Source organism: Scatophagus argus, chromosome 11 (genome assembly GCF_020382885.2).
Source record: "Scatophagus argus isolate fScaArg1 chromosome 11, fScaArg1.pri, whole genome shotgun sequence".
Taxonomy (NCBI): Eukaryota; Metazoa; Chordata; class Actinopteri; family Scatophagidae; genus Scatophagus; species Scatophagus argus.
This window is the reverse complement of record NC_058503.1, coordinates 6,603,026-6,614,048: the sequence shown is the minus strand read 5'-3', so window position 1 is coordinate 6,614,048 and position 11,023 is coordinate 6,603,026. Positions and strand designations below refer to the sequence as shown.

The following is an 11,023-nucleotide window of genomic DNA, read 5'->3' as shown; positions in this document are numbered from 1 at the left end:
GAAAGAAATAAAGACAGAGAGAGAGAGAGCACGCAGTGAGAAGAAATGCAAACCAAGTCTCGCCGACGCAAGCAGAATCTCTCCCCTCTGCAGCAAAGGAAAAATGAGTTGTTGCTTTTGTTAGAGCGCGAGTCCATAAGAAGGAGGGTATCAAACAGTAATGGAGACCGGTCGCTTGGTAGGTGTAGGAGTACGGGGTTTGTGGTCATGTAGAATGGCAGTGTTAAAAACAGTTGTTGAGCGTTTATGTCAGGTGTGGATGGAGGCAAGTCCCACAACGGACCTCCATTAGAGCTCATGCACTTGGCAGCAGCAGGGAACACAGTGGTTGGAGACAAATATGGCCTTTTTTAAATGTTTTCTTTTTTCTTCGTTTTTCTAGTGAGGCTGGGGCAGGTGGGGGAGGGAGGGGCTGGGGGTAAGGGGGTTGTTAAGGTGAGAGGTTTTCCAGTGCCCCGGTGAGGTGTTGGAGTGTGTTTGGGCCTGTTTCCCCCATGCTCAACTCTCTGCATTGTCAACATGGCGGAAGCCAGCGTCAGCGAGGCTTCACTTTTGGCCCCGCTGCTGCCTGCCAGTTTGCTTTGTTCTAACGTCCTCTGGTCTGACGGGCCCCGGCCGCCTGGCCCTCAGACAGACATCCACATGTGTTTGTACGGTCCTTGGGATGTGATCTGTGCCTGGAGTGGACTGAGCCACTGGCCCCGCAGAAGTCCTGCCTGTTGGGGCGAAAAGTAAAAGGTGATTTCATTGGTATTTAATTACCATTCTCTACAAGTGGTTTGTTTTGGCAGCTGGTTTTGTGACAATTTTCCTGCTGCCTCCTTCTTTTTTTATTTTCTTCCTCCACTGTTCTCCCCCTTTCTCTCTCACACACACTCTCTCTCCAACCTCTCTGTATGCGTTCCTCTCTTTCATTCTCACTCAGTGTTTTTGTTTAGTTTAGTTTTAGCTGTGAGTGTCACGGCCCTTTCACAGGCTCAGTCTTGTGTGAGAGGCGATTATGGGCATCAGGCGAGCGGAGGGGCAGCCCGGTGGGGTCAGAGTCCCAGAGCCTCGGCGTGTTTTCTTGCCTTGAGTCGCAGGTCGGCGATGCTGGAGTTCTTGCTGTTGCTTTTGGCAGCTGCCGCCACCGCCGCCGCTGCTGAGGCAGAGTCCGCGAGAGATGCGATTGGTAGTCCAAAGGGAGGGGGCGGGAACATCAGGTAGGGAGCGTGAGCAGCCAGGTGAGGATGGAGGTGAGGGTGGGAGTGGGTGACCCCGTCCAACTGGAGCTGGGCTTGGACCTGTAGAATAGCAAAACACAAAGTCAGTCAGCATGGGTGCCTTAGGCCCTGTGTGTGTGTGTGTGTGTGTGTGTGTGTGTGTGTGAAGAGGGGTGAGGATTTAGGTTTCACAGTCTGACACTATTAAGTTCCCCCTCAAATGTTACCCCCTCAAAGCTGTTGCTTACAGTGTGTTTTCTAAGAAAATAGTTATGGGCTGCACTCTGCACTTTAGCCCTTTTTTCATGTCAGCTATTCGAAAAGTTAATGAATCATACATTGCTCTCAGACACCACATCCAATTTAATCATCTAGAATCAAAGTCTTTCTAGGACCCAGAACAGATTTGTTTAATTCAGACTGAGGACTCCCTTATACCCTTGGAAATATGCGGTCTTGTTATCCTGATTACGTATTCAATTGCATAAATAAACAATTTTGCACTAAAAAGATATTCACATATTTGGAGTTATAAATATTTATCCAGACATACTGTATTCCTGAGTCAAGGGGAAAAAAAGAAACCATAAGGAGCATAGAATATCAGTTTTCACATTCTTGGCAATTATTTTATAAGAAGTAGGTGAAAATTAAGCATCCACTCACTTCAGAGGGAGAGAGCTGAGCCTGTTGCCATTCCTCATGTGTTTCAAACACCACAGGAAGAAGTGGTAAAACTAAGTATTTCATGCTTTCTTCTCCAACCAAAATAGAACGATCTAAAGTCAAAGTTCTGACTTGACTAAATATTACTTTTTAACTTTCCCTCCTTTCATATAAGCCTAAAAAATACTGAAAATGACTGAAGCTGAAGTCGTTAAATGAAAGGGAAAATTAATTTGAACCACAAATGTATAGTTGCCCAGCAGCGCTGCAGAGGCATCCAAACAAAACCTCCTGCAAACAACAAGCATTTCCACGGATCTCATTTACCAACAATCAGGGAACAAACGGTGGCTGATCATTTCCAAACATATAGTGCAATTACATCTGATTCAAATGTATAAGCACTCATGGAAAACCAAATGAAACTTCTGGAAACTGGATTTTGCAAGTGTTTGGGGGACATGACAGAAACCGACTCGGTTTCTAGGACATTTGTCAGGAGGTGGACATTTGATGTGCTTGTGCATTAGGGCGTCCTGTTTATATCCTCACACACACATACACACTCACAACTTGCACCTTTTGTTTATTAAGATGACTTTGGCTTGTCGGTTAATACCACAATGAGAGGATGAGAGAGGACAACATGACACAAAGGTTTCGGGCCAGATTCAACCCTCAGTCCTTGCAGTTACAAGTCATGCACCCGACCAAATCACCATCCATTCGCTTGTTTTAAAGACATTTGTTGCATTGTAGTATCAGCAGCCTGTGCGTGCTGCCCACTGCCTATTTCTACCTCAAACAGCGAGTCGATCTCGGTATGCAGGCCTCGAGCCTCCACCCCTGCCAGTGCAGCTCAACGCCAATATCCATCAGAGCCCACTCCATTCGCCGCTTTCATCATCTCTTTTATGTGCTCGCGCCTGCCGCACTGTTGGCTTAATTAGGCCGCTGCTTTTCGTGAGGGTCAAGCAGACAACACAGCAGCCGGGACGCAAAAGCAGATAGCAGCAGATCAAATGTCTGTCCACCTCTCCTCTCCCTGTACAGGCTGACCCTCTCCACACAGCCAGGAGGTGAAAGGTGCACTGAGGTCTGAGCTGCTCCCTCCCCCTCCGACACACACACACACACACACACGGTCTCTCATCACCCATATCTAATAGCTGCACATGGCCTATAGATTCATGTGAGTGTACAAATATAGAAAGACTACTTTGACTGTCATTCCACCACAACAGCTATATGCACACACAGAAACACACACACACACACACACTTTGACCTGTTTTCATAGATTCCTCAGTTTTCATGCCTGCTTTGCAAAATGCTGAATAATCATTTTTTTCTGTATTTTGAACTGTTCTAATTTTATTTCTGCCTGAGTCTGAGCTCCCTAATTGGAAGTTTCAATTTTTTTACATATTGTCATATCCTGGTAGTATGATAACATGGCCTACCTGTTGGAAGGGCATCCGGAGAGCACCCATATTGACATAAGGTGCTACTCTGCATGCGTCGAGGTGACTGCCGCTGCCCAGAATAACACCTGGAGAGAAGGGAAAGATGTCTGTCAGACAGCCAGACAGTTGTCGTTATGTGAGATGAGGAGGTCACAGTTTTTCCACATGCAATTAAAAATGGTGTTAAATTGTAAAACTAAGATATCTATAAAATATATATATTTATATAAGTAAGCTCATTCAAAATGTAATAAAAAGCAACATTTACCTTTGTGCATCTGGTTTTCTTGTTTTCGACATTTTGCTCTTCTGTTCTGAAACCAGACCTACAAATAAAAAAGCAAATGGTTCGTAAGTTAAAATAGTCCAAACAGTAAAACCAGTTTTTAATAATAATAAAAAAGTAACTCATTCTTTTTATGTTCATATCAGATTATATTTTAATAACATTAGAATTTATGGACAGGCCACTTTTTGTCACTAATAAAAAAGAAAAATCACGTATAGGTAACATAGAAACAAATGAAATGTTATTTAGCTGTTTATACAAAAATAAATAAACAAAATAACTATCAATTGCTGTAATGAAAAATAAAGATTGATTTATAGGAAATGATTAAAGATGAAAAATGTTTTATTTTCTTTTTCTGTTTTTGTTTTGTTTTGTTTTGTTTTGTTTTTAATTGGATGCAGTTCGAAATTACACACCACAGAAAATCCTGAAGGAAAACCACAAGCTCGGTATGAACGTGATACTATAGTTAAAATAAAAAAAAATCTTATAAACTCATCACTGAGTAAGCTACCACAATCTGAGAGGCTGTATGTGAGTATCATAAGTATAGTTTCCTGTGATTATATTTAAAAAATAACGAAGAAAAAAAAAATAAAGAAAAGGCAAAGTTCGCCGACCACCGTCCAATCTGCTGCCAGCCTGTGAAGCTGCGGGCTCAGGCCTATTGTTAATCATCATCAGCCTAATTTGCCTCAGTGAATAACATTATCTCCCCTCCCCTTCGACCCCGCAATGATTATCATTTACAGATGCAAAATTAGCAGCTGGTCGCGGACCACAAAGGGCGCAGACCGATGATGATGATGGTGATGATGGTGATGACTCAAGGTGCCGTGGAGCCATTTTGATGTGCGTGGATCTGCGTTAAACGTTAGTGTGGATGGGGCCGCAGTAAGAGGCCAGTCGATAAGCTGTCCATTAGTGACTGAGGCAAGCGGCGCGGGAGAAAAGGTGAGCTGAACAGAAAAATCCATCTGTCAGAAAGTGAGCCTGTCATTTTATACAAATATCACAATATAGAGACGTTATTTTAATCATACAGTGTGAGCTTGAAGTAGCATAAATGTAAGATTTTTTTTTTAATTTTGTAAATGAAGACACATTATTATTATTGTTATGATTATTGGGATTAAAGGTACACCTTATAAACTGTCATGGACGTATAGGCGGTGTGTAATCAGCTCTGCAGCCGTAAATGATGGTGGAAAAGGTGTTTGTGAAAATCCCAGGTGATTTTGCATAGACGCACAGTAATCCCTCAGATAAATCAAGGCCAATATTAGACGGGCCCGAGATCAATTCCAATTATGTGCCAGTATGTTAAGCAAAGTGAACTACACTGGTTCAGACAGTTATTTCTTCATTAAGGGCCACTCAATGATGCGCTTCACAAATACCCTAATCTCATTTCCTTTTTGATTTTTTAATAGAGACAGTGAATAATGACATTTAATTTAGCAGCGCGCCAGAAACCCAAAGATATTAGTCCTAACCGAATTACTGCCTGCTCCTCACCAAGCTCTCATAACTTTCAATTAGATTCATTGACAGCTGCTCGGAGCGCAGGTTCGCAGCCTGCAACAGCCCTGCTGCAGTTCACTGCTACTAAATGTGGAGAGGAGAGAAAAAACACGTTCCGCTGCCTCAAACGTGCCCCCCCCACCCAAAAAAAAATACTTTTCAAATGCTGTTTTGTTTTTTTTTACAGACAGACCGTCAACGGGTCCTTTGCGTTCACGGTCACTCTGATCAATCACCGATCCATCAAGCGTATTTGCACCGTCAATTATTTGAATGCACAGCTGTAAACTTTATTAGTCATAGCTGTAATGTTCTCCCCTATTAGAAGTCCGACGATGCTCAGCTCAAAATGGTAGTCGGTGGGCTCATAAAGCGCCATGATGGGTCTTATTCATCCGATTAGATAGCTGAACAGCAGCAGAGTTGAGTCAGAATTGAGTTATTTCTAATCTGTTTTTATGGGGACACTACATCAAGCCAATGGCAGATATTACAAAGAAAATGAGGAGGGATACGAGTTGACATAAGAGTGCGTCCCCTGAAGCAGCAGCTCAGCCTCTTCATTCATTTTAATCATTGGTTAGGATTTCTTTTCTTTTTTTTTTTCCTTCTTTCTTTTTTTTTGTGGGCCCTAAGGCTGCTGGGATCGTAGGAGTGTAAGCTGCTGGCTCTGCAGGCGAGTTCAGGAGGTTGTTACATCCCGGATGATTTACACCTCTTTACCTCTTTACACTTGTTTGATATCACTGACTGATTTAACCCGCCGTCTGTGAAATTACAGGCTTTTTCTTTTATTTTTATTTTTTTTACCGCGTGTTGATCGCACTGCAGAAGGCACACACGTGTGGTTAAAAAAAAAAAAAATCCAGTGTAAATATGAAATCATTACAATCATGGCTTCATGTTAAAAGACACACTGTGATCATGCAGACATTATTTGCAGAATTTCTGTACGCGTGTAACAGTAAAGCTCCTTAAGGAATATTACACACCACAAGAAATGAAAATTCATAGATTGCAATTAAAATAAATCTATTACTAAGTCTCACACACGCTTAATAAATCCGCACAGGAATATCACAAGTTTATTATAAAATATTTGAAACTTTGGGCCTGTCGACACATGAGCTGTTGGCATTTTTGCTTTTTAATTCGTTTGCACGTTGCAATACCAACAACGATTTCTTTACAGCACAGACACAAAGGGAAAAGCTTGCGTGTTTTTGTTCATACATGACACGAGGCTCACGCAGTTTTCTCGCTTGCAGTAAATTTTTACAAGCTCGCAAGCATGATCAGCGTGAGGTCAAACTCTACAAAGAGGATTATACACAAGAAGAAAGGGGGAAAATAACTTTCTGACACTGCTGAGTGTTTTATATAACAAATGATTTTAAGATCATTTGTCTCTTAATTATGCAGTGCACGATTGCAGCAAAAAAATTCCAGATCTGATTATAATTAATAAATTGCCCCTACACCTCCTGTGTAGGGGCGCTGACGGTATACAGCGCCCTACAGATATCCTAATATCACTTCAAAACGACAGGAATATTGTCACTGACAGATCGGGATCACTACCGGTCCCTGCAGGAACATTACGAGAAAAGCATCGATTCCTGTTTGTTTCTCACAGAGGCTGCCGCGGGTGTGTTTGCCGTTTTGAGTCAGATAACTGTGAGGAAGAAAGGGGGGACGGGAAGGGGGGGTGGACGGGGTCCTCACCTGCACTCTGGCCTCGGACAGGCCCAGCCTCTGGCTCAGCTCCTCTCTCATGAAGGCGTCCGGGTAGTGCGTCTCGTCGAAGAGCCGCTCCAGCTCGTTGAGTTGCTCCAGGGTGAAGTTAGTGCGACTCCTCCGCTGCTTCAGTTTGCCCTGTGCATCCTCGTCCTCAGACTTCACGTCCTCCTTTTTCTCCTTACACTCGTATATCCCTGTTAAACAGCCACCGGGTGGAAGTGGGGGACAAAAATGAAGATGCGTTCAAATTCTGGACTGTAAATCCTTTTTGGATGGGTCACATAAACATGCACACACTATCCGTCTCTCTCTCAGTCTCTCTTTGTTATTCACCCAAACACACATAAGCACATTTGCTGACCCCCCCATAGCCTACACTGGGCCCTGTCATGGGCCTAAGGTCTGGCAATTTGGCTGCAACTTTAGCACGTTACATTTCACCAAGAGAGAGAGAGAGAGAGAGAGAGAGAGAGAGAGAGAGAGAGAGGCATACGGCTGCCTTTCCACCATCCATAAGTCAGTGTGTAATGTCAGTGCCATTAAAAAGTAAATCAGTCAATACATGCACGTAAGCCTGCTAAGAGTATAAGCGATTTAAAAGGCAGAGACTGAAACCCCGGCTGAAGAGAGAAGATTTAGGCCTAATTACCCGCCTCCGTAAGCCAGACTGAGGTTATGTCAGGCTGTAAATTAAAAAAAAACGGTCTTAACATTTCATCCTACCAGAAAGCTCTAGATTTAGTTTTGCTTTAAAATGTCTGTATTTCACAGTGCGGCACGCTGCGACTCTGTCGGTACGCAGGCTATTCTGAGTCTTGTTTACTCTGTGTTATTATTGGTAACAAACTTGACAACTACTGGCCGGTTTTGTCACGTCTAAGTGTTTGTAGTTCGCCGCAAAAAAAAGAGAAACAGCTGAAAGTCTTAGTTTTATATATAATGCTATCACAAATGTTCATCAATATAAACCCATTCACACAGAACACAGTCTTCATCTACTGGCCCGCGTTATATAAGGCAGAATGATGAAGAGCAGAGTGCTGAGTCATTTTTGTTCTTAATTAAATACAGAAAAGAGTTCAAATTACATAGTGAATATCTACAAGTACAGCACACTGTCTGACAGACTGCTGAGTGACAGCAGGCCTGTTCTGCTGTGTTTTTGAACCACTTAATAAATGCTTGTTTTTTTGTTTGTTTGTTTTTTTTTAGAAAGGAAAACTCAATTTTGGTGCGTGTTTACTGGCAGGTTTTTCTATTTACAGGAATTTAACAGTTAAAAGTGTGAATTTCGGGTACATAATCTACAGGAGTATGACGACCCCACTGGCTGTAGATTTTTAGGGAGAAGGACTACATCACAATAGTATCACAGGTAAACTTTTAGAAAATGTCAAATATAATATACAGTGTTCATCAGAATTCATGCAATACTGTAAAAGATAAAAGAAAATGAAGTAGAATAGGAAGGATTTTCATATGCTTTATAAATGCAGCCTGTGGGCTTATTATAGTTGCCGAACATTTTAGGTTTGGCACAAACTGCCATTAAAATTGGAATAAACGTATTAAAGGCCACGGATAAAATGAAATTTTATTGTAAAACAAAAAATTACAAGAACATTGATTTTTCGTTTGGCCACAAGCTGACCGTCTGAAAACAATCATCAAATAGTTAAAACGACTATCAGGCGGAGGGCCCGCCTCCTGCTATGTAAAATAATCATTGTAAGAACAAAATAACGTCTTAACTCTGTAAATCTACTTGAACCAAGACGCGCACCGTTATGGAAACACAGTTGTTTTCACGCGTGGATTCGAAGGGATTTGCGAAAAACCAAAACGTCTTTTCCGATACAAGACAAGTGAACTTGAGACATTTTCCCGACACAATGCGGGGCATTCACTTAAAAAAAAAAATAGAAATAGAAATAAAAACCTTACCCTCTGTCGCCCTCGAAACATTAAAGTCCTTCAGTTTCTCCTTTTCCAGCTCGACATGGTCCTTGAACAGATGCACCGGGCAGTGGTTGCCCTCCGCTATGTCCTGCAGGTTTGTCTCCGGGCTGCCCAGCTCCCTCGCCCTTGTCAAGCCGCTCTCCAAAACTTCCCTGTACGTGATACTCTCTTTGCTGCTCTCCTTGCTTTTCTGATCGAAAGATTTCGACACGAATGCCGTAAGTTCTTCCATGGTCGGCTCTGTCGCTCAGTAGTGCTCCTGGTCAGGGAAATCCACCGTGAACTGTCGCTATATACCTTACCGTCTCTGTATAGGCTACCAGCACTGCTCACAGATACGCTGTTTTTGGGAGGCTGGCAGCAGCGGTAGAGAGAAGGGGTGGAGAGGAGGTGAGATCACTCCTGCTGTTGTGACTGTGTATTTGAGAGCACACTATTTATACACGGCCACCTCAGCCCAGCCCCCCCTCACCCCCACCCCCCCATCTCTGTGTCTTGAGCAATTACAGGCCGGCTCGACTTTGCAGAATTCAACTTTCAGCAGCTTTTTTTTTTTCTTTCCTTCTTCTTCTTCTTCCTCTTCCACAAATCAATGATGGAGCTGATGGAGGCGGTTAATTGAATTATGGGGGTCATTAAAATGCCCATGGTGGCTCTCTCCTGTGAGGAGGCTGTATACGGCTGTTATGTCTAATTAATTCGGAGAAAATTTAATTAATGCGATTAAGAGACACAAATGCTGGGTTTGTGCCTTGATTTTTTTTTGGCGCTTGTTAAGTTGAAAAACATGTTTGAAAGCTAATCTGCGCTCGACTCCGTCCATAAAGCATCTATAACCCACTCGAATCTGATTCTGGATCAGCTGATTGGACTTAAAGTTCCCTAATGTGGAGTCAGAAGAACACGAGTCTAAATACGGAGGCACCCCGAGATTCAACAATATCAAATTAGAATTTAAAAGTGCTTGATTATGGACTTATATAATGGACTTATTATATGGACTTGCTGTATGCTAAATATTTCGAATCTTCCCAGCAGATTTCAACTACGTCCAGTTAATATCAGTAAAAATTAATTACTTGTTTTCCATAAATTTTAGAGCACGAAAAAAAAAAATAGGCGTTTTCACCTCTCACTGCATGAATCAAAATGCAAACTGTAAATCAAGAGCGAAAGTAGCCAGCATTTAACAGCAACAAATGACTGGATAATACTGTAATTAATATCTGGTTGTTATAAATTCGAGTCCCTTTTGAGTATTCACTTGTAATCCTTTGTGGTTTCCGGTTACAAATATGGGCAACAAATCAATAGATATCAGCAGTGAAAAAATGTTGCCTCTATTTACAGGATTTTCATGGGAATAAGTGAGCCCATAATGGCTTAACGTTATCTAAGTCGTTCATCAGTCCAGCACACAAACACAAAAGGCCGGGAGAGGAGTGGGATCCCCTGGGTCTGGCGCCCTGAGCGGCCCGCCACTGTGAAAGTCTCATATCTCAGCTCTCTAATGACTCGGTTTGATGTCTCTCCATTTATCAGCGAGCCCGCTTCACATCAGTGCGGCTGACGCACAAGCCGAGGTCTCTCCCTTGTGCCATGAACTGCGCCTTTTGTTGTTAATAGACCTAAATCCTCTTTAAGACGCAAATCTGCGCTCCCCGTCGTGTGCCTCGATATCATCCCACAATAAAGTGGCGTTTACAAAAGGCGCACGCGTGTGTAACGAAATAATCCACCAACAGGGGTGTCTCAGAAATGAATTTGAAGGAAATGTGTAACTTTTACGCACGTCGTCAGCGTGTGCCATCCAACTTTGGCATGTGAAAAATAGATCATTTGTCTTTGTCTGTTCAGTGGTCATTTTAATGCGTCACTGAAAAAAAAAATCAGCAGTGTAGGATATGAAAATATCACGCACAAACCTAAAACCACATTCTGACCTTTTCATCAAACAGTAGAAATAAATGTATTATTAACCAGCACAGACTACATTTATTTTTAAGATGAAACATTTTAAGGATCGTGTTTTGAACGGTGCATCCAGCACTAAAGCTCATTTGCAATTCCTCAGTGCAACAAAATATTCACTCAGAATAATAAAGGAAAATATATCGCCACAAGGCCTATAGACAGCGCGTGTTTAATATGAACGACGAACACACTGCCCAATT

The 11,023-nt window shown here is 42.4% G+C and overlaps 1 protein-coding gene across 2 annotated transcripts; it reads right to left on the bottom strand.

Moving 5' to 3' along the window:
- Positions 1 to 474: 474 nt before the first annotated feature.
- On the bottom strand, positions 475 to 9,379 carry shox (short stature homeobox). Of its 2 annotated transcripts, none has more exons than XM_046404994.1 (6): positions 8,835 to 9,379; positions 6,876 to 7,084; positions 3,603 to 3,660; positions 3,332 to 3,441; positions 1,071 to 1,283; positions 475 to 716 (listed from the first exon to the last, which is right to left on the bottom strand). In XM_046404994.1, exons 1-6 carry the CDS (start codon positions 9,079 to 9,081, stop codon positions 627 to 629), a joined length of 927 nt encoding a protein of 308 aa, XP_046260950.1. In that variant the 5' UTR covers positions 9,082 to 9,379; the 3' UTR covers positions 475 to 626. The 2 variants fall into 2 exon arrangements, with proteins under 2 accessions (XP_046260950.1, XP_046260951.1); XM_046404995.1 differs by having other exon boundaries at positions 3,332 to 3,420; positions 8,835 to 9,369.
- Between the last annotated feature and the right edge of the window lie 1,644 nt (positions 9,380 to 11,023).

Excerpts from the sequence above, each read along its gene's own strand:
- shox (XM_046404994.1), bottom strand. The coding sequence starts at position 9,081 with ATGGAAGAACTTACGGCATTCGTGTCGAAATCTTTCGATCAGAAAAGC. Across the intron at positions 3,661-6,875 it reads TGTCCGAGGCCAGAGTGCAG|GTCTGGTTTCAGAACAGAAG; the intron begins GTGAGGACCCCG and ends TTTTATTTGTAG. Across the intron at positions 717-1,070 it reads TCGCCGACCTGCGACTCAAG|GCAGGACTTCTGCGGGGCCA; the intron begins GCAAGAAAACAC and ends TCGCCCCAACAG.